The 24,685-nt window shown below is 36.3% G+C and overlaps 2 protein-coding genes across 2 annotated transcripts; one reads left to right on the top strand and one right to left on the bottom strand.

Annotated features, from left to right (window-relative positions):
- The first annotated feature begins 745 nt into the window (after positions 1 to 745).
- Positions 746 to 1,891, top strand: LOC139902630 (F-box/LRR-repeat protein 12-like). Its single transcript, XM_071885237.1, has one exon. The coding sequence runs from the start codon at positions 746 to 748 to the stop codon at positions 1,889 to 1,891; it is 1,146 nt and encodes a 381-aa protein (XP_071741338.1).
- A 10,846-nt stretch (positions 1,892 to 12,737) lies between these two features.
- Positions 12,738 to 13,046, bottom strand: LOC139899379 (monothiol glutaredoxin-S6-like). The gene has a single exon (XM_071882209.1). It carries the CDS (start codon positions 13,044 to 13,046, stop codon positions 12,738 to 12,740), a length of 309 nt encoding a protein of 102 aa, XP_071738310.1.
- Between the last annotated feature and the right edge of the window lie 11,639 nt (positions 13,047 to 24,685).

Genomic DNA, 24,685 nt, shown 5'->3' with positions numbered 1-24,685 from the left:
CATGAGTTCTCTACTACCTTTGATTCTCCATGGATCCTCACCCCGTATTATATTATTATTATATATGATATGATATGATTATAATATAATATAATATAATGTATAAATATAATATAATTTTGAGAAGTTATATTCTGGAAAGTACTACTAAGATGTAATAATTTAATTTCTCTTTTGTAACAAAATAATATAATATAATATAAAAAAACTCCATTGTCGGTAACCTACTCCAACTCCAAAGGTTATTATTATTATTATTATTATTCCTTTTATATACATACATATACATTATACATTATACATTATACATATACATATATACATATACATATACATTATACATATACATAAAAATAGAAATAGAAATACATAAATTAATGAACAAGTAATACGTGAACGATACTCTTTGGTAAACCGTCATAGTGAGTCAGAAACCCAATCCAATCCAATCCAATCCAACCCAACCCAACCCCACCCCTTCTCCAAGTATAAAACAGAAAGGTCAGAAACCCAATCCAACCCAACCCAACCCAACCCAACCCCCTCTCCAAGTATAAAACAGAAAGCCTCCATTATCTTTCTCCAACCTCAACGAACCCTAGCAATTGTCGATCTCATCATCTTATCGATTACGCACAGGTATAAATTTATCGCTTAACTTATACTTTTTTACCGTAATATATAGTTTGGAGCCTTGTTATTTACAGAATTAAATTGATTGAATTGAATTGAATATTGAACAACGATGGTTGCAGGTTCAAGTCTCCGGCGGCCTTGTAATAGACAACAAGTTCAACTTGATTATGACAGTTGGTACTATGTGTTTCAAAAACTGAACTCAACTACTGATAAAACATGTTTCGGTCTAACCTGTACTAGTTTTCGTGATATACAAAATTCGAGTTGTAAATGCTTGAAAATCCGATGCTCGGATGAAAATTCTATCGTTGATTCCTATATCATTGATAAACTGCTTAAACGGCATAAAAAATTAGAGAAATTAACTGTTGGCTGTCGGATATTTTATTGCCCACATATCACTGATTCATGTTTAAACCCGTTGCTAAAATACGGGTCTACATTGCGCTCTCTTTATCTTGATCAGTGTGGTTTTATCACCGAAACGGGATTTTCATTGGTTGCTTCTGGTTGTCCGTTGTTGTCTGTTATCAGTCTTAGTTTTACACATGTTACTGATGGTGGATTGGAAATATTATCAAAATCATGCAAATTTTTAGATGAGGTGAATCTCAATTATTGCATTAAGATTACCGACAATGGAGTTTTTTTTCTCAACCAAAACTGTCGTCAACTAAGAGCACTGAGAATAAGTTGTTGTAATAGAATCCATGGCGTAGGCTTTGGAGTGTTGTCTCCAAGTCTTTCTTGTTTAGAAGCTTATAATCTTGACTTGGATGCTTCTATGGATGTTAGTAATATTGTAAGTGGAGGTGGTCTCGAGTATCTAAGTATTGGTACTCATTTTCCTACTAATATTGTGTTGGAACCTATTGGTTTAGGAGGATTTGGTTCAAAACTTAAATATCTTAACATTACTTGCTCTGGAGCTGATGATGATGTTATAGTTAAAATCTCAAGAGGTTGTCCTTTGTTACAAGAGTGGAACTTAACAGGATGTAACAGTATTGGGATTGCTGGTTGGGAGTCAATTGGATTATATTGTCAAAATTTGAAGACACTTCATGTCGGTTATTGTAAGAAACTTTGTGAAAGAGGATTGATATCTATAGCTCTTGGCTGCAAACGCCTGTCTATATTAGTCATTGAGAAAGGAAGCCAGAACCAACCAGACGCAGTCGATTTTTTTAGATTACTGAGAGAGGATGTCAAGATCGTAACTCAAGTAACATGGGTTCAGGCCCCAATATAGGCATTTAAAACTCTTGAAGCCACACCTGGCATTCCGTTGTCCCTTTAATTCTTTTTTAATGTATCAATATGTATTAAACTCTAAATTTTATTTTTTTTATGTGTTCCTCTATAGAGATTCCATATCCTTATCTCTTACAATTTCATATCCATGTGAAACACATTTGAACTATATATTTTTTGTATTCGATAAAGCTTGAAGTTATGCATTAATGTTTGATTAAATCCATGTATTTTCTTTTTTTGTAAATTTTTCTGTCCCGCTTATTAGATGTTTAATTGAATCCATGTAGTATTTTGTTTTTGTAATTTTATATCCATCCTGCTTTGTTTTTTTTTTTTTTTTTTTTTTTTTTTTTGAGATTGATGATGTTTTTGTAATTTTATATCCATCCTGCTTTGTTTTTTTTGAGGTAATGCTATGAGATGCAGCGGCTTAATTTGTATGCTCAAGGAGGCAATCGACTAATCGAGTGTTATTGGAGGGCTGGAAACTAACTATTGTAGTTCGGGAAATATATTTGAAGAAGCTAATGTGTATCGCACTCGTCTTGTTGATTATATATAATAGTCCTGTAAGAAAGGTACATATGCTTATTCCAGTCATGAGTTGTACACATTATTATTATCTCATTTATTCTTCAGTTTCTATTTATAATTTACAATAAAATAAAAAAGGTGGTGGGAGGGAATTCTGACCCATTAATTAAACCGGTAGTTTGTAATAACTCTAACTGGTCAAATATGTTTTGTTTCAAAACATGTGTATCGGCAGGGACATGTTAGCCCTGTGTTGACTTTGTCAACCCATCCAGCGGTCCCCGGTAGCCCACTGGAGCCTAGCGAAACACCATCACCCATTTCCCCACAGCATGCCAGGCCCGATAAACGAACCTGCGTTGTCATTGTTTCAATCTTCGCATGCGTGGGACCAAGGGATCATTTGGGCCCGGTAAGAATGGTTTTTGATCCAATTATTTGACATGTTTCAAAACATGTCAAATATGTTGTTGAAGTCATCCAAAGACAATGCATATATAGACCACCAATAAATTAGATTATTAGATTATATATGAAGTTATGTAATGACAGTAATGGTGTATGGGGTGTTATGTAGTACGGTGTAAGCTCCTCTTTAGATTCGTCGGCTGTCTATAAACATGTATGAATTTCTGATCACTGTTTTTGTCAGCTACCAACCAGATCTTGTTAAAGCGCGCTTTACATCACCCTCTACTTGTTTATATGCGTTTTCGAGTGAGTTGATATGGCCACTGACCGCCCAGAACCACACTGTAGATAATACTAGGACATCTTTATAAAATAATCATAATAATATTACTATAATATTAATATATTTATAAAAAATGATAAACTCATCCAGTTTCTGATTATGAACAAGTTATTTGTATGTTTTGAGTCAGTGTTTAAATATTAACCTGTTAACATCTAAGGAAGAAGAGACGATTCTTCTATGAAAGAATAGTATCTGGACTTCTGCAGCCATTACAGGTGACATATATTCGTCTGCAATATCAACCAATAACATTAATTCAACCTTTACAATACCATAAATCAAGACAACAGTGAGTTTTTATGTTTAAAAACCACTGTAAATAAAGCAGAACTTACTAATATATCTTCTTAGTAATCCTTCGAAATTCTTAGGAGAAAATCGGCCCTTGACCACCAATCTCTGCTGACCATCAAGCGAACCACTTGTTCCCATTTCAGCCAGTAAAAAAGTCATCACATGATCAGGTTGCCTGTGCATTCTGTCAAAATTAAACTATTAAATTCGTTATTATAAAGCCAAATACGACAGTTTCTCAGGGCCCACATCTACACAAACAGAGTATTTATAGAGATGTGTCCCATCATGGGCGAATTTAGGCCAAGGGAGTGGGGTCTTTGGACCCCACTACCGTGGAAATTATTTTACAAAGTATCGCGTAATTGAACATAATACCACTAAATTTTCAGCCTTTATGTTTATAAAATAATGGTTTTGAGCCATTCTTTAGAGAAAAATTACAAAGTACTGCTCAAATAGCCATTCTTTTGATCCTAGAATCGCTATTGGGTCCTATTATGTTCACACATAAATGTTCGGGAACAGTCATTATGTAGCTAATGTCTTCTAGATGATGATGTTTAGAAAGTAGAATACATACGTGTAGTGACCCGAACTTTTCCATGATTATATATTAAATGAAAACTATATTTGCATGATTAAATGTTTTCAACATGTTAAGCAGTCAAACTTGTTAAGACTTGATTAATTGAAATGAGTTAATGTAGACAATTGACCACCCCGTTTGCCTGATGATTCACGAACGTCATAACTTATAATAATTATATAATCGTTTTATTTTTTTATGATATAAGTTTTTATTATATATATATATATATATATATATATATATATATATATATATATATACATATATAAGAAGAAATACAATTAAATCAAAGATGTACAACTAAAACACTATTTGCTACAGTAAAACACTATTTGCTACAGTAAAACACTATTTGCTACAGTAAATTTTCACTTTGTTACAGTAAAATACTATTTGCTACAGTAAAAACCTATTTACTACAGTAAACACTATTTACTCGTATTCAATCCGTATTCGTACACGTACAATACACAACTTCTAAATGTATATACTATTGGTATATACACTTCAATGATCATCTCTTAGCAGCCTTAATGAGTCACCTAAACATGTGGGAACCATCATTTGGCAACTAGCATGAAATATCTAACAAAAATACAAACTAATTGAACCTTATATTCAAGGGTAGGATCACATTTTTTCTTCACCAACCATAACACTTTCATTTTTCAACTTTCATGCATCAAACTTATCTCTCTCAAATTCTCTCTTGGTGTTATAAGTGTTCTTCATCATCTTCAACAAAATCTAGCTCAATCTAGTTCATAAATCCTAACCTAGATCAACTTTCAAAACAACTACTCAAATAAACTTCAAGAACACTTTTAAGTTTGCAAGTCTACTTACAAGCTTTCTAATCCATTCCAAGTAATCATTTAAGATCAAGAAACCTCTGTTATTTACAGTAGGTTATCATTCTAATTCAAGAACTTTCAAGCCATCAAAGATCCTTTGAAGCTAAATCATTTCTTGTCACTTCCAGTAGGTTTACCTACTAAACTTGAGGTTCGTGAATCGACCCGTGGCCAAGTCTTATTTTCCGACGAAGTGAAAATCTGTGAAAGTGAGTTATAGTCCCACTTTTAAAATCTAATATTTTTGGGATGAGAATACATGCAGCTTTATAAATATTTTACAAAATAGACACAAGTGCGCGAAACTACATTCTATGGTTGGATTATTAAACTGAATATTGCCCCTTCATGTTTGGTAGCCTAAGAATTAGGGAAATGGCCCCTAATTGACGCGAATCCTAAAGATAGATCTATTGGGCCTAACAACCCCCATTCAAGTTATGAATGGCTTTAGTACTTCGATTTATATGGTGATTGCGATTGCCAATTTATGACATACTTGCGAGTATGCGGGGAATATTCTATATGCATTAAAGTTAATGTCGGTTACCAGGTGTTCATCATATGAATGATTTTTATACACTTGCGAGTGTAAGATTATTGAATAAGTGAAATCTTGTGGTCCATTATTGCGATTTGATAAATGTATAGGTTAAACCTATAACTCACCAACATTTTTGTTGACGTTTTAAGCATGTTTATTCTCATGTGATTATTTAGAGTTTTCGCTGTTGCATGCTAAATAAAGACAGGATTGGAGTCTGCATGCTTGTATAATATTGTTTAAAAACTGCATTCGAAGACTTAAGTTGTTGTGTAATATTATTGTAAACCATTATGTAATGGTCGTGTGAGAACGCTATATTTTAGATTATCATTATTTGATAATCTTCGTAATGTTTTTAAACCTTTATCGATAACATAAAGGTTATGGTTTGTTTTTAAAAATCGAATGCAGTCTTTGAAAAACGTCTCATATAGAGGTTAAAACCTCGCAACGAAATCAATTTATATGAAACATTTATAATCGATATGAACGGGACATTTCAATACGTTCGGCACAAATCCATAACGTTGACAAAAACAGTCATTTTTGTGCCTTCACAAAGAACCAGTGGGGGGTCTTCAAGGTTGGAGAACTCGGATCTCATAGAGATCTCGTTTGGACATTTTTGGGATATCTCGGACGTTGACTTATGTTGATGTATGTTTCGGTCTGACCTGGTTTTCGTGATATACAAAATTCTAGTTGTAAATGCTTGAAAATCCGATGCTCAAATGGAAATTCTATCGATATTGATTCTTATATCATTGATAAACTCCTGCTTAAACGGCATAACAAATTAGAGAAATTGACTCTTTGCTGTTAAAGATTTGGTTGCCCATGTATCACTGATTCATGTCTAACCCCGTTGCTAAAATATGGGTCTACATTGCGCTCTCTTTATCTTGGTCAGTGTGGTAAAATCACCGACACATGACTTACCTTGGTTGCTTCTGGTTGTCTATTGTTGGCTATAGATGCACAAAAAAACGGGATCCAGATCCGATCCGAAGACCCGATCCGGAACCGGACACACCCAGAATCGATCCGACTCAAAATCGGATCCGGATCCGGATCCGAGATCCGATCCGGTTCCAACCGGATCCAGATTCTCAGGAAAACCGATTTTTTTCCGGATAAATACCGGATCCAATCCGATCCGGATCCGATCCGGTTTTTCAAAAAATTTGACCTTTTTTTTTTTAATTTTTCTGCAGGTTTTCAGTTTTTTGAGTTTGTTTGACCATTTTAACCCCACAAAGTCCATTATAAATACATGGTAATGTTTTGGTTGAAAATGCACCAACAAACATTCTCATATTTCTTTCTAAATCACTATTCTCTAATCACACTATAATTACTCTTTAATCTCTACTTACTTATCCCATAATGGATAATTCACAAGCTTCCGCTTCCGGTTCCGCTTCCGTAGCAACATCTTCAAGAGAATACACTACGGCCGATATTGATTACAAAAAAGAAACAAAGCGAAAAGGTGACGTTGGTCCAAATTCGAGTTGTGTGTAATGAAAGATGGTGTGGAAAAAGCTCGTTGTACACAATGTATGAAGTTCATGGGTGTTTCAGGTAATACAACGTTAAGAAAACTTCTTGACAAAAGTTGTAGTGCAAGGCAAGACCCGAGACAACAAACACTTCAGGCCGATGGTTCGATTTTTAAATACGATGCGGAAGCTCTTCGGCAAGATTTGTCAAGGTTTGTCATTCAACAAGCGCTTCCTTTCAACCACTTCGACAATCCAAGGCTTACGGAGCTAATTCGGAATCGACTACAACCGCGATATAGCAATGTAAGTCATTCTATAATGACATTGAAGAATGTATAGAGTATGAAGAAAATGTAGCAGGATTATCACCTACATCAACCGAAGAGAATTCTGACAATGAACTAAACAAAGTGGATGAAGGTGATTATGAACCGTTTGATATAGACCAAACTGAAATGAATGTATCACGTTACCAACAAGCTTACCTTTCTCTAGTTGATGACCCCGATTTTGAAGACTACGATCGAAGCCACGGTCCTCAACGTGCTCAACAAGATAACACATTTGGGTCATTTGACGACTAAAGTATAACGGGTGATGGAAATGCCGAAGCTCGATATACTTTAGTCTTATTACATTATTGGGTGATGGCCATGCCGAAGCTCGAAATGTATTAATTATAATTGTATTGTTCGAATAAAAGTGTTGTTATTTTTTATTATTGTATCGTTCGAATAAAAGTGTTATTTTTATAATTGTATTGTTCGAATATTGTTATTTATATTATCTATTGTGTTAAGCATTATAACTTTTCTTTATATCGATTATATTATTGTTGTTCAAATGTTAAAAAAAAATCGAACGGGTAAAAATATAATTGGCAAAATCGAATCCTAGTCCAAAAAAATCCGAAAAAAAACTGGTTCCGGAAAAAAAAAAATCCGACGCCAAGAACCGGAACCGGTTCGGTAAAATCCGGACAAAAAAATCCGGTTTTTTTTGTCCGAATCCGGTTTGTGCATCTATATTGTTCTAATGTTTGACGACGAGCTTAATAGAGCTTTTTGGAGCTTTTAGCTTTTATGAAAAAAGCTCCTAATTAATAAAAAGCCTCGTTTGATTAGAGGAGCTTAAAACTTTTAGACAAAAAGAAAAAGCTAAAAGCTTTAGCTTTTACCTTCTAGCTTTTGTCATTTTACTTTTATTTAACAGATTCAACTACTCTGTCAAACACTAAAATATATTTAAAAAGCTAAAAGCTACCAGCTATTACTAAAAGCTATCAGCTACCAACTACAAGCTAAAAGCTACTAGCTAGTTTTGCCAAACATAGCCGTTGTCTATTATCAGTCTTCTTTGTTTTACATGTGTTAGTGATGGTGGTTTGGAAATATCATCAAAATCATGCAAATCTTTAGATGAGGTGAATCTTGTATTTTGCACCGACAATGGAATTTTTTTTTCTCAACCAAAATTGTCGTCAACTAAGAGCACTAAGAATAAGTTATTGTCATAAAATCCATGGCGGCGTAGGCTTTGGATCAGTGTTGTCTCCAAGTCTTTCTTGTTTAGAAACTTATGATCCTAACTTGGATGCTTCTATGGAGGTTAGTTATATTGTAAGTGGAGGTGGTCTTGAGTGTCTAAGTATTGGTACTTGTCGTGCTAATATTGTGTGGAACCTATTGGTTTAGGAGGATGAGGATTTGGTTCAAAACTTAAATATCTTAACATTGCTAGTTGCTATTTTTCGGCTGATGATGGTGTTATAGTAAAAATCTCAAGAGGTTGTCCTTTGTTACAAGAGTGGAACTTAACAGAATGTTACAGTATTCGGATTTATGGTTGGGAGTCAATTGGATTATATTGTCAAAATTTGAAGACACTTCATGTCGGTTATTGTAACAAACTTTGTGAAAGAGGATTAATATCTATAGCTGTTGGTTGCAAACACCTGTCTCTGATAGTCATTGAGGAAGAAAGCCACGCAGTAAGTCGTTTTAGATTACTGAGACAGGATGTTGAGATCGTAACTCAAGTAACATGGACTCAGGCCCCAATATGGGCATTTAAAACTCGTGAAGCCACACCTGGCCTTCGGTTGTCCCTTTCATTTTTTATTTTGTATTAATGCGTGCTATTAATTTATACGGTATTTTAAACTCTAAATTTGTTGTTTTGTTTATGTGTTCCCCTTGCAAACATTCCATATCCTTATTTCTAGAAAATTTCAATTCCATGTGAAAGACATTTGAACAATTTTTTAGTTATGTTGATAACATGTTAATGTGTTCGTCTGTCATGATGGAATCAGGGATGGCAAAAATTCCCGTACCCGATGGGAACACCGTATTTTTGGACCGGGTAAATGGGTCTAGGGTCGGGTAGGGTATCGGATGGTTTTTAAATTTTTTCTCGGATCCGGTTCCGGGGATGGTTTAAGACACAAACCCGATTATCCGACCCGTATATCCCCAAAAAAGACCCGAGTCCATATACCTATCCCGTAGACCCAATAACTCAGCACGTATACCCGATTACCCGACCCATATATCCGAAAAGGATTTGGATATTCGTGGGGAAACTCGTTTACCCGATAGTTCGAAAGTAAATGGGGACCTAGATACCCGTGGGGAAACCCGTTAACCAGCTAGTTAGTAAGTAAATTGGGACCCAGCTCATCATCATTGATGATATATAAGCATATATTGTAGATGAGTAAAACTCATTGGATCCATACAACTAGCTAGTACAAAGGTTTTGCAGGTGAAAATGTCGCCACATCTATGCCTCCGAAAAAAGTTAAAATAAAATAGAAAAAAGGATGATTTGATTTTTGAAGACGGAATAAAAAAGGATTGGCAACACAATGCGCTAAATGAATCGTTTGATGCTTTTTTCTAGATCATGGTGAGATATAGAAAAATTCCTTCAAGAAAAGAGGCTTACGAAAACACACGCATCACATATACTCAGGTTGTAATGACAACTTAACGGACCGATATTCACCACAAGACAATCCACAGACTAATATGTTTTCGTCACTGAAGGTGAGAGTAGATAGTTACATATACATTGTAAAAACTAGAACTAATTTTGTTTAAGTAATTGTGAATCTATATTGTCCATTTTAGCATCTTATTACTGCGTAGATAAGAAATTTCATACAATTTGGTATAACCTGCAGAATTATAAACAAAATCTAATGACCTGAAAAAGATATATGCTCTGTATTTAATGCTCTGTTATTGTCTCTATCTGTAGACGTGGCAATTTTGACCCAAATGCTTATAAATGGGTCGCTTCTTATGCTTTAATATCTCAAATCGGTTGGTTTTGGTGTTCTTATATCTCAAACGATTAGTAGTATCCAAATCACAAACTGGTTAATTTGGGTTTTTTCATATCTCAAACGGGTCAAATCACAAAACAACACGTGGAACGGTGCAATGGGTCAAAAGTCACTCAAAGTCTATTTTCAATGCTTACAACTTTGTATTCGTTTATTAAAAAATATTGATTACAGTTGTGATAATGCTGGTTTTGATGCATACGTGTATGATCCAGGTGGGTTCGATAGTTAATAATTATTTGGATGAAGGATTAATAATATCCCTTGGGTTTAATAGCACGTGGGGAAAAAAAAAAGAAACACAATTTGGCCGAAATTAATGAAGTTAGTTTTGGAAGCAAACATAAAATTGGAATGCAATTAGACTAGCTTTTGAATTTAAAAAATAATTGTTCTTATCCCTTTTATTTTTCATTTAGTTGCCTCTTGTGCTTATCTTCTTTGCTAGTACTCCGTATATATTTTGTAACCGTGAAACAAATTATGATTCAGTTTTTTTATTATTATTTGAGTTAAGAAAATAAACCATGAAGGTTTTTCTTGTTTCTTCAACCGAGAAGGTTGCAAGTTTAGCAATTATATTTTTGGTGTGTAATATCCAATTATATTTGGCTATTTGTATTGGTGAGTCATATCCAATACTATCTATCCATTCAAGTTTTAATTCGTTTTGCCACGATCCGTCCTTACATTATTTGGTATCAGATTCCAGGCATGGCTAAACAAACCGAGTTCGAGAGATTGAATCGCAAGATTCAAGAGTTGGAAGACATGCAACATCTCTTGCGTCATATAGAGATGAAGCTTGCAAATCCTCAATTTTTAGGAGAGGTTCAACCGGGTGACTTTGTTGATTCGGTTGATCAAGTTTTCGACAGGGAGCATGTTCCTGATCCATGTGTGGTTGAAGACACCGTACCTATATATGATACTTACGGTGAGGAAGATGATGATGATGTTGTTGAGAAAATTGTTCACGATGAAGAAGATGGTGGTTATTCTATCTTCATCAAGGATCTCCTAATGAGTGTTACACCTGCTATGTTGGACGATGAGTTTAAAAGGTTTAGTTTCATCAAGTACAATGGCATTCAAGTTCAAAACACCATGCAACATGGATGTTGTTTTGCCTTTGTTGATTTTGTAGCTAATGTCATCGTTGAAGAAAAGCTCAAGCCACGGGTTCGTGTTTTAGGAAAAACTGACAATGCGTACAAGGTTGAATTTCCGGGTAGTTACAACTATTTGGTCACTTTTAATGTGTTTTATTTGTCCATCGATGACATAGACTCGAGGACGAGTTTTTTGAAGAAGTGGAGAATGATGCATACGTGTATGATCCAGGTGGGCTCGATAGTTAATAATTATTTGGATGAAGGATTAATAATATCCCTTGGGTTTAATAGCACGTGGGGAAAAAAAAGAAACACAATTTGGCCGAAATTAATGAAGGAAGTTTTGAAGCAAACGTAAAATTGGAATGCAATTAGACTAGCTTTTGAATTTAAAAAATAATTGTTCTTATCCCTTTTATTTTTCATTTAGTTGTCTCTTGTGCTTATCTTCTTTGCTAGTACTCCGTATATATTTTGTAACCGTGAAACAAATTATGATTCAGTTTTTTTTATTATTATTTGAGTTAAGAAAATAAACCGTGAAGGTTTTTCTTGTTTCTTCAACCGAGAAGGTTGCAAGTTTAGCAATTATATTTTTGGTGTGTAATATCCAATTATATTTTGTTATTTGTATTGGTGAGTCATATCCAATACTATCTATCCATTCAAGTTTTAATTCATTTAGCCAAGATCCGTCCTTACACTAGGTTTTCTGTCATAATTTAGGCAAATATTATGTATGATGAGATACTTCAAGTATGAAAAATATATTTAGCAAGTCAATCCAATCTAACTTTCTCTCTTTTGTGCAGTGCTAAATATAGTCTATTTCAGTTCAACCCATTTTGATCTTTTACCCAACCCGCGATCTTCCCACACTCACATGCTGAATTACATAGCCTACACAATATCAAGATTTTCTTTTTTTTACTCGTGACCTGGTTTTGTTAACTTCATAATTAACAGAACATAGCAAAAAATCATAACGGGTCAATGGGTCAAAAGTCGCTTAAATCTTAATTAAAACGCATACAACCGTCTAAACATGGAAGTACTTCTTGATTTTAAATAGTAGGAAATTACACGTAAAAGATGTCATATGCATACATTGTCATGGAGTCAATAACAAAGAAAAAAAGAACGCCAAAAACAAATTTTTTCTTTCCCACTTTTACAACTCAGAGAGCATCAAACTGCTCTTATAGTTGCATAAACATAACGGTAAATCTATAATTTCAAAACTTAAATACATAAATATATTTATATATATAAATATATTGATCGCGTCTCATTAAATCCATATAGCATTAGCCCTTAGTAGCAATCGAACCAGCTGACCCTTTAGATGAAGAGTCATTATCTCATTAGCCCCACCAATCAGCTCTTGCCCAATGAACACGGTTGGTATGCTCGGTTTACATCCTAATGACTTAAGTTCCTTCTCTATTTGCTGCCCCATTTGAAGCTCATCTAGGTTATAAATAGTTGGATTTGCTCCAAAACTGCTTATCAATGTCTTAATCGTGTGGCTCATACAGCAAGAGCTTTTGCTGAATATAACCACCGATCTTTCGTTTACCAATGCTCTAACCATGGCCATTTCTTGAAACTAGTAAATTGAAACTGAAAACTGAGACTGAATTTGGTAGAAAACTGTTGGGAGTAAATGAGCTCTTATACGAATGCTATATATAGATGATAAAATTCGACAATGAAAAAGATTAGATTTTTTTTTTCCACCTAAATATACTATAGTATCGTTTTTTTCAGGCTGCACAGATTGGTTGATATTGTTATCATAGTGTAGTATCACAAGTTGATACGTATATTGATATGCACTGTAACACCCCATCCCACATCGGTTTGAATAAGTAAGTTTGAGTCCCTTATAAGGTAGCTTCCGTCCTTACTAGACACAACATGTTTTGGGGCTACAAGCACAGCAGATCCTATGAGAACTCTGCAGTTATGCATGCTCGAGCGGGAGTACTACTAGGATGGGTGACCTCCTGGGAAATCCTCATTTGATCGCGGTGAAAAGAAGGGTAGAAAGAAGTCTAAGAAGAGATAGAAGTGAAGCTGTTTGTATTGAAGACTACTCTTGGCTCTAATTGGACCTTGAAATACGTAAGGTACATTCCTAAATTAAAAAGGAAATGCTATTTCAAAATAAGTTTGCATTCATGATAAAAGGTGACGTCATAACGAACGTCAAGTGTTTTACAACCAAAGTGTGCTTCTATGAACGGAAGCAAAGATAATAGTACGTGACCCTTAGGTCGTTACAAATCATAGTTCAAAAGTATTTAAGTTCGAATGCAAAATAAAGTAGTTCATGCGGTGATAACACTAGAGCAGCGGGTGTCTACGGCAAGACTAGTACACGCTATAGTTTAAGTATAACAGTAATGTAAGGTAGGCCACGAGATTTCAGTGCTACAAAGAGCGTTTCAAAACAGTATGATAAAGTATATGTTAACCGTGGGCACTTGGTAACTAACTTAACGTTTATACCCCCTGAAAGTACACTTGGCAAGTGCGTATGTTTACGAAGTATTAAACACTCGTTAAATACTAGCGCGACTAGCCCGAGTGGGGATGTCAAACCCTATGGATCCATATCTAAGATTCGCGTTCACCTGTTCAAGAACCAATGACTAAACGTTACCGAGCTAAAGGGAATGTTTATGCCGTTGTATAACCCACACATATATAAGTTTAAGTACTCGTGCCTAGTATGTAAAACGTAAAATGCGTATTCTCAGTTCCCAAAATAGTTAAAGTAAAAAAGAATGCTATAACTCACAGTGATAAAGTAGTGGTAAAGTATGACTCGGGAAAAGTAAGCAAGTATGTAGGTCCGGAAAGTCCTCAACCTAAGTCAAATATTACTAAGTCAGTAAATCGTTCCAATAGGTTTAAAAGTAAGTAAACTAGGTCTTAAGGGTCATCATCATTCATCATCAAACAAAAGGTGTAAAGTAAGTTTCGTTCATGAAAAGAGTTTAAAACCAAGGCTGACTTCGGTCAGTCACCACGGCCTCAATACCTACTGAAATAAGGTGAGATCAGTGGCCATGGCTCCGTATATGAGTCCTTTATTTGTGGTAAAAATTCCATAAGCAAACTCATCTTCGTTTGACCGTGGCGACGGTCTAAGTGCGAGTAGGTCAGAATTTTCAGCACAACGTTAAAAGACATAGTGACACTCGGAGGGCCATATATCCTAAAATGTAACTCGGATTAAGACGAGTCCTAAATGAAAAGTTATCTACTCGAACATCTATCTGAAAATCATCTTTACAGTAGCCCAGGTCGTACGGGTCAGACACAGAAACAGTAAAACTGTAGGGTCAGTAGGTTCCGGTGGTTCTTGGTGCTCGATGCTTATCATGGTTCTCATCCTTGATGCATATAGCTTCAAGTGTACAACTCATTGATGTGTTTGCATCATTTTCACCAAGGTTTGACCATCATAACCCAAGTGTAAGTCTAAGACATGAAGCACAACTCACTTAAGTGTTGCAAGTGTTTTGATGAACCAAGGTTACATCAAAGTCTTAGATCTAACACATACATGAACTTTAAAAGTAATATTGAATTATAAACTTGAATGTAAACTAACTAATCAAGATCTTAAGATGTAAAACATAGTTCTTAGTTAGATCTTGAAGATCCAAGACCCAAAAGTGTAGATCTAAAGTTATTAAGTTAAATCTAACACAAGTGTATGAAGTTATAACTAAAAAGTTATACTTCCATGTTCTTGAACTTTTAAAGTTAACTTTAAGTTTCAAGAAGTATGAGATCAAGATTAACTTGTAATACTTGACCATGAAACCAACAAACATGAAATTAAAGTGCATAATATAAGGAAATAAACTAAGTAAACTAGTAATAAGTTGATGGGTTGTTCATACTTTAAAGATTCAAACCAAAGTTTGATCTTTAGAAAGTAAACTTTAAGTTTACTTCATTAGCTTCAAGTATGATTTTAATCAACACATAAACTTACAATCTTTCAAGAAATTAAATGTAGAACATAACTAGTAAGTTAGGTTCCTGTGTGTTCTTGTTATGAACAAGATAAAATGAAGAATTAAACTAAAGAGTTTGATTCTTGTAACTAGTAAAGAACAACAACAACTAGTAAGTAACTAAACAATAATCAAGTAAACAACAACAAGTAACAAAAGATGATGATGATTCATGTGTTCATGGCCACGGTTTTAGACAAGGAAAAGGAAGAAGAAATTGTTCAAGTTGCTTACAATTTGAGAGAGAAATGAGAGAGAAGTTGAGAGGATTTTGCAAGTGTGTGTGTAAATGAGAGAGTAAACAAGTGAGTAAGAAATAAGAAAAATGAAACTAAAAACTGCCCTAATGGACATGAGGGCCGACGGTTTCTAGTGGGGGAGGGGGGAGCGTTTTACACACTAGTCTCATGCATGTTAAAGCCTTTAAAGTTGGTTAAAATGGGTGCATGCATGGGGATTATGTAGTAACTAGATTCTTCATGTAAATAACTAACTAGTTTCATATTAAGGTGATACTTACATGTGAGAATGGGCTAATTAGTTCATTAAGATGTAGGGTGGGCTTATAAGTCCACATTCAAGAGTCCATTAACATTAATCAAGCCTAAGTTCAAGTAATTCTCAAGTTATCCAATTAAAGCCCAAGTAACTAACTAATAACCATAGTTAATTAAAATGATTAATAAAATCAATCATGAATGTAAATAATATTCTAAAAATAGTATTCGTGAAAGTTTCGTGTGTCACAAAGACGTTTCGGGCAATTAAAGTCAAGTACGGGCAATCATGGCAACATGTAAATGTAATAACATACATTCGTTTAATCACACGTATTAATAATAACAATTATTAATAATTAACGTTGGAAAATCCAGGGTCGTTACATTACCCACCTGTTAAAGAAAATTTCGTCCCGAAATTTTAAGCTGAGGTAGATGGAGGAGTCGGGAAAAGGAGAGGATACTTCTGCATCATTTGATCCTCTCGCTCCCAGGTAAACTCAGGTCCTCGTTTGCCATTCCATCGTACTCGGACGATTGGAATCTTGTTACGTTTCAAAGTTTTGACCTCTCGGTCCATAATCTCGACAGGTTCTTCCACGAAGTGGAGTTTGTCGACAATCGTAAGTTCCTCAAGTGGTATGATAAGTTCGGGTGCAGCAAGACACTTCTTCAAGTTTGACACGTGGAAGGCAGGATGAACTGAGCTCAATTGTGCTAGTAGATCCACAGGGTATGCAACGGGTCCAACACGTTCCAAGATTTCAAAAGGACCAATGTATCGTGGGTTTAACTTTCCACATTTTCCAAAACGGATCACACCTTTCCAAGGTGCAACCTTCAACATTACACGATCACCAACGTTGAATTCAAAGTCTTTACATTTAAGATCGGCATAACTCTTTTGACGATCGCGAGCAGTCTTAAGTCTAGCTTGAATCTGATCAATCTTCTCCGTTGTTTCATGGACTACCTCGGGTCCGGTGATTTGCTTTTCGCCTACTTCGGCCCAACAAATAGGAGATCGGCACTTGTGGCCATACAATGCTTCAAAAGGTGCGGTATTAATGCTAGAGTGATAACTGTTGTTGTAAGAAAATTCGGCGAGTGGCAAATGCCTTTCCCAGGCCTTTCCGAAATCAATGACACATGTACGCAACATGTCTTCCAATGTCTGAATCGTTCGTTCACTTTGCTCGTCGGTCTGTGGATGATAAGCAGTACTCATGTCGAGACGGGTTCCCATGGCTTCTTGCAAAGAACGCCAAAATCTAGAAGCAAAACGGGGATCACGATCCGAGATGATCGATAAAGGTACACCATGACGAGATACAACCTCTTTGATGTATAATTGAGCAAGTCTCTCCATCGTATCCATTTCCTACATAGCCAAGAAATGTACAGATTTGGTAAGGCGGTCAACGATGACCCAGATGGTATCGTATTCGCCCACCGTCTTCGGCAGCTTAGTAATGAAATCCATTGTGATCCTTTCCCACTTCCATTGTGGGATTTCCGGTTGTTGAAGTAACCCATAAGGTCTCTGATGCTCGTCTTTAACCTTCGAGCAAGTTAAACACTTACTAACATAAGTTGCAACGTCTTTCTTAAGATTCGGCCACCAATACGGTTCTTTAAGGTCGTGGTACATCTTGCCCACACCGAGGTGAATCGAATATCTCGATTTGTGTGCTTCATCAAGTATAAGGTTCCGTAGATCTCCATAACAAGGTACCCAAATTCTTCCGGCATAACATCGGAGTCCAGACTCCCTAACCTCGAATCGAGAGACGAGTATGTTCAAATGTTCATGAGATATATTTTCCTCCTTGAGAGCCTCACCTTGGGCTACTCTGATCTGGCTGTTGAGGTTCGAATGAATGGTGATGTTCAGAGCCCTAACACGAAGAGGTGCCATCCTCTCCTTTCGGCTTAAAGCGTCAGCTACAACATTGGCCTTGTCAGGATGACAACGAAGTTCACAATCGTAGTCGTTTAGCGTCTCGATCCATCGACGCTGTCTCATATTCAGTTGCTTCTGATCGAAGATGTGATGGAGACTCTTGTGATCGGTGAAGATAGTACTCTTTGTTCCATACAAATAGTGTCTCCACAATTTGAGCGCAAAGACAATGGCTCCAAGTTCGAGATCATGAGTAGTGTAGTTTCGTTCGTGAATCTTCAGTTGACGAGAAGCATAGGCGATAACCTTTGATCGTTGCATCAGTACACAACCAAAACCACTCTTCGATGCATCACAATAAACAACAAAGTCGTCACTGCCCTCAGGAAGTGATAAAATAGGTGTGGTGGTTAACTTCTTCTTCAAGGTTTGAAATGTTGATTCGTGTGCGAGTTCCCAAATGAACTTTTTCCCTTTATGAGTCAGTGCGGTCAAAGGACGCGAAATCAGAGAGAAACCTTCGATAAACCTTCGGTAATAACCGGCGAGACCTAGGAATTGGCGAATATGCGTCGGAGTAGTGGGGGTCTCCCACTTGCTGATAGCTTCAATCTTGGCGGGATCAACTTTGATACCCTGGTCGCTCACAACATGACCCAGAAACTAGACTTCCTTCAACCAAAATTCACACTTGGAGAATTTGGCATAAAGTTTCTCTTGTCTCAGGAGTTCGAGCACTAACCGAAGATGTTGCTCATGTTCTTCTTCGCTCTTAGAGTAGATGAGGATATCATCTATGAAGACGATAACAAACTTATCCAGGTATGGCTTGCAGACACGATTCATAAGGTCCATGAACACGGCAAGTGCGTTGGTTAATCTGAATGGCTTCACGAGAAACTCATAATGACCATAACGAGTTCTGAATGCAGTCTTCATCACATCACTTTCCTTCACCCTCAACTGGTGATAACCGGATCGTAAATCGATCTTTGAGTAAACGCTCGATCCTTGTAGTTGATCAAAAAGATCGTCAATTCGTGGAAGAGGATACCGATTCTTGATCGTCAATTTGTTAAGTTCACGGTAGTCGATACACATACGGAAGGATCCATCCTTCTTCTTCACAAATAAAACAGGTGCGCCCCAAGGCGAGAAGCTTGGTTGGATAAATCCTCGATCAAGTAGTTCTTGTAGTTGGCTTTGTAATTCTTGCATCTCGGAAGGTGCGAGTCTATAAGGTGTACGAGCTACAGGTGCTGCTCCTGGCACTAAATCAATCTGAAACTCTACTACTTTCGGCGGTGGTAATCCAGGAAATTCTTCAGGGAAGACATCGGAAAATTCGTTCATAATTCGAACATCGTTCACGCTCTTCACCTCAGTTTCTACCGTTTTCACATGCGCTAGGACAGCAAGACGTCCCTTCTTCATAATCTTTCACGCTTTCACGCAACTAATGAGGTTCAGCTTCGAGGTACATCTCTCTCCGTAGATGATCAGTGGCTCATCGTCTCCTTGTGGTATACGAAGAGCTTTATCTCCACAGATAATATCGGCCCTTATCTTGCTCAACCAATCCATACCGACGATCACGTCAAAACTTCCCAATTTGATAGGTATCAAATCAATTTCGAAATCTGCACCAGCTATGTTGATAATAGCTCCACGACTAATATGGTCAACCTTTTCAAGTTTTCCATTGGCGACCTCGACAAGCATACTTTCTTTTAACGGGACTAATGACCAATTAATCTTATCGCAAAAATGTCTACATACATAACTTCTATCGGCACCAGTATCAAATAGGACAGAAGCTAAAAGATTGTTGATAGTGAATATACCTGTCACCAAGTCGGGATTCTCGCGTGCATCCCTTGCATTAACGTTGAAAGCTCTACCACGGGGTGGTCCGCCGTCTTTTCTTTTGTTGGGGCACGCATTTCTGAAATGGCCCGTTTGTCCGCATTCGTAGCACTTTTTCGGTCCATTGGGGTTCGCCTTCACATTCAAAGTGGTGACCTTGCAGTCTTTCCCGATATGCCCAGTCCGTTGGCACTTTTTGCAAACAACATTACAATATCCAGTATGGTGCTTGTAGCACCGCTTGCATTGTGGTAAGGTTCCCATGTAGTTTGGGTTTGAGTTGGTGTTCGGATTGGGGTTTCCACCGTTGTTGTTTCCTCTGAAACCCTCATGTCGTTTCGCCGGGTTCTGATCATAGGTCCTTCCCCTGTTGTTATCCCATTTGCGCTTCTCGCTACTACCCGCTTCAGACTTAGTTTTCTCCGGTTCATCGATGGTGATTTGGTTCATTAAAGTATGCGCCATGCGCATCGCTTCCGGGACATTTGGTGGCTTGGACGAGGTGACGTTTCCCTTAATGCTCTTAGGAAGTCCCCAGAAGTACCTTTCCATTCGTTTGAATTCCGGGGTGACCATTGTTGGACGAGGTGACGTTTCCCTTAATGCTCTTAGGTGACGTTTGTATGCCATGGTTTGTACAAGACCCGATATTGCTCAAGCAGTGGGAGTTGTAAGTCGTTATATGTCTAATCCGGGGAAAGAGCATTGGGAAGCGGTCAAATGGTTGCTTCGTTATTTGAAAGGTACTTCTAATATGGGATTGTGTTTCTCCAAAAACAATCTCATACTTAGAGGTTATGCGGATGCTAATTTGGGTGGATGTGATGATTCGGGAAAAAGCACTACGGGTTATGTTTTCACAATGGGGAAGACGGCGATTAGTTGGTTATCTCGATTGCAAAAGAGTGTTGCTTTGTCAACCACCGAAGCCGAATACATGGCTATTGCGGAAGCTTCTAAAGAGCTAGTGTGGTTGAAGAACTTCTTAGGCGAGTTGGGTAAAAGACAAGACTATTGCGTCTTGTATTGTGATAATCAAAGTGCGGTTCATCTTGGGAAGAATCCGGTGTTTCATAGTCGAACGAAACACATCAAGATAAGGTATCATTTTATTCGACAACATATAAATGATGGCACTTTATTCTTGGAGAAAATCCTTGGTACGAAGAATCCTGCCGATATATTTACTAAGGTGGTTACAACGGAGAAATTGAGGTTTTGCATTACCTCAATTGGTCTTCTCATGAATTGATGAGAGAAGACCCCAACTAGAGATGTGAATGGTGTTACAAGTTTAACAAGTAGTATTGAAGACCTTTTATCGAAAGTCTACTCATCCGAAGTATGTGTTGAGCGTGCGTGTCCCAAATGGTTTTTGGCGGTAATCGAAGGTGGTTTAATGTTCTTGGTTAATTCATTGATATGATTGGAGTTTTGTTCAAAGTCTCCAAGTGGGAGATTTGTTAGAGTATGGAGACATTTATACAAAACGAGAAAAAAAAATGTTTCAACACTTGCACGGATTTTGCAGAATTCGGTAAGCGTGAAACAGAGAAAAACAGATCAAAAACAAAGCAAGTTGATTGTGCGCGGTGATGGTGCGCGGTGCGCTCCCTGCGCGCACTAGAGAAGTTTTGATCAGAAGGCTTGCTCGAAGTTTGGGAGTGTGCACGGCGCGCACGTTTAAGTGTGCACGGCGCGCACGTTTGCTGGCAACAGCTGGCAATCTTTTTTCATGTGGGATCCGATTTTGTTTGATTCTCCTTTTGCTTTAGGTGCAAAGTGGATACTTTACACCTTGAATTGAGGCTGTGATCATGCTAATTCAAGGGTGTAAAGCTAGTTAGTTGGCAAACATGATAATTACTTGTTATGATGAAGATTCTTTTGGTAGTTTCTTAAGTGTTCTTGTTTCTCCTATAAATGGAGCTCATTGTATCTCATTGTAACACACCACTCTCAAATATTCAGTAAATAAACGATCTCTAGTTGGTCCGTGGACTAAAGCATTCACAACGATTGCATATAACCACGTTATATCTTGTGTCGATTTACTTTTTCGCATTTATATTCTTTCGTTCATTAAGTGGGTGAGTGATCTTGAAGAATCACTTGCGTTGTTTGGGTCCTAATATCCTAACAGTAACATGGGTTCAGGCCCCAATATGGGCATTTAAAACTCTTGAAGCCACACCTGGCATTCCGTTGTCCCTTTAATTCTTTTTTAATGTATCAATATGTATTAAACTCTAAATTTTTTTTTTTTTTTTATGTGTTCCTCTATAGAGATTCCATATCCTTATCTCTTACAATTTCATATCCATGTGAAACACATTTGAACTATATATTTTTTGTATTCGATAAAGCTTGAAGTTATGCATTAATGTTTGATTAAATCCATGTATTTTCTTTTTTTGTAAATTTTTCTGTCCCGCTTATTAGATGTTTAATTGAATCCATGTAGTATTTTGTTCTTGTAATTTTATATCCATCCTGCGTTGTTTTTTTTTTTTTTTTTTTTTTTTTTTTTTTTTTTTTTTTTTTTGAGATTGATGATGTTTTTGTAATTTTATATCCATCCTGCTTTGTTTTTTTTGTGGTAATGCTATGAGATGCAGCGGCTTAATTTGTATGCTCAAGGAGGCAATCGACTAATCAAGTGTTATTGGAGGGCTGGAAACTAACTATTGTAGTTCGCGAAATATATTTGAAGAAGCTAATGTGTATCGCACTCGTCTTGTTGATTATATATAATAGTCCTGTAAGAAAGGTACATATGCTTATTCCAGTCATGAGTTGTACACATTATTATTATCTCATTTATTCTTCAGTTTCTATTTATAATTTACAATAAAATAAAAAAGGTGGTGGGAGAGAATTCTGACCCATTAATTAAACCGGTAGTTTGTAATAACTCTAACTGGTCAAATATGTTTTGTTTCAAAACATGTGTATCGGCAGGGACATGTTAGCCCTGTGTTGACTTTGTCAACCCATCCAGCGGTCCCCGGTAGCCCACTGGAGCCTAGCGAAACACCATCACCCATTTCCCCACAGCATGCCAGGCCCGATAAACGAACCTGCGTTGTCATTGTTTCAATCTTCGCATGCGTGGGACCAAGAGATCATTTGGGTCCGGTAAGAATGGTTTTTTGATCCAATTATTTGACATGTTTCAAAACATGTCAAATATGTTGTTGAAGTCATCCAAAGACAATGCATATATAGACCACCAATAAATTAGATTATTAGATTATATATGAAGTTATGTAATGACAGTAATGGTGTATGGGGTGTTATGTAGTACGGTGTAAGCTCCTCTTTAGATTCGTCGGCTGTCTATAAACATGTATGAATTTCTGATCACTGTTTTTGTCAGCTACCAACCAGATCTTGTTAAAGCGCGCTTTACATCACCCTCTACTTGTTTATATGCGTTTTCGAGTGAGTTGATATGGCCACTGACCGCCCAGAACCACACTGTAGATAATACTAGGACATCTTTATAAAATAATCATAATAATATTACTATAATATTAATATATTTATAAAAAATGATAAACTCATCCAGTTTCTGATTATGAACAAGTTATTTGTATGTTTTGAGTCAGTGTTTAAATATTAACCTGTTAACATCTAAGGAAGAAGAGACGATTCTTCTATGAAAGAATAGTATCTGGACTTCTGCAGCCATTACAGGTGACATATATTCGTCTGCAATATCAACCAATAACATTAATTCAACCATTACAATACCATAAATCAAGACAACAGTGATTTTTTATGTTTAAAAACCACTGTAAATAAAGCAGAACTTACTAATATATCTTCTTAGTAATCCTTCGAAATTCTTAGGAGAAAATCGGCCCTTGACCACCAATCTCTGCTGACCATCAAGCGAACCACTTGTTCCCATTTCAGCCAGTAAAAAAGTCATCACATGATCAGGTTGCCTGTGCATTCTGTCAAAATTAAACTATTAAATTCGTTATTATAAAGCCAAATACGACAGTTTCTCAGAGCCCACATCTACACAAACAGAGTATTTATAGAGATGTGTCCCATCATGGGCGAATTTAGGCCAAGGGAGTGGGGTCTTTGGACCCCACTACCGTGGAAATTATTTTACAAAGTATCGCGTAATTGAACAGGATACCACTAAATTTTCAGCCTTTATGTTTATAAAATAATGGTTTTGAGCCATTCTTTAGAGAAAAATTACAAAGTACTGCTCAAATAGCCATTCTTTTGATCATAGAATCGCCATTGGGTCCTATTATGTTCACACATAAATGTTCGGGAACAGTCATTATGTAGCTAATGTCTTCTAGATGATGAAGTTTAGAAAGTAGAATACATACGTGTAGTGACCCGAACTTTTCCATGATTATATATTAAATGAAAACTATATTTGCATGATTAAATGTTTCCAACATGTTAAGCAGTCAAACTTGTTAAGACTTGATTAATTGAAATGAGTTAATGTAGACAATTGACCACCCCGTTTGCCTGATGATTCACGAACGTCATAACTTATGATAATTATATAATCGTTTTATTTTTTTATGATATAAGTTTTTATTTTATATATATATATATATATATATATAAGAAGAAATACAATTAAATCAAAGATGTACAACTAAAACACTATTTGCTACAGTAAAACACTATTTGCTACAGTAAAACACTATTTGCTACAGTAAATTTTCACTTTGTTACAGCAAAATACTATTTGCTACAGTAAAATACTATTTGCTACAGTAAACACTATTTACTCGTATTCAATTCGTATTCGTACACGTACAATACACAACTTCTAAATATATATACTATTGGTATATACACTTCAATGATCATCTCTTAGCAGCCTTAATGAGTCACCTAAACATGTGGGAACCATCATTTGGCAACTAGCATGAAATATCTAACA

This window comes from Rutidosis leptorrhynchoides, chromosome 3 (genome assembly GCF_046630445.1).
Source record: "Rutidosis leptorrhynchoides isolate AG116_Rl617_1_P2 chromosome 3, CSIRO_AGI_Rlap_v1, whole genome shotgun sequence".
In the NCBI taxonomy this organism is placed as follows: Eukaryota; Viridiplantae; Streptophyta; class Magnoliopsida; order Asterales; family Asteraceae; genus Rutidosis; species Rutidosis leptorrhynchoides.
Note: the sequence above shows the minus strand (reverse complement) of the source record. Positions and strands in the feature narration are given on the sequence as shown.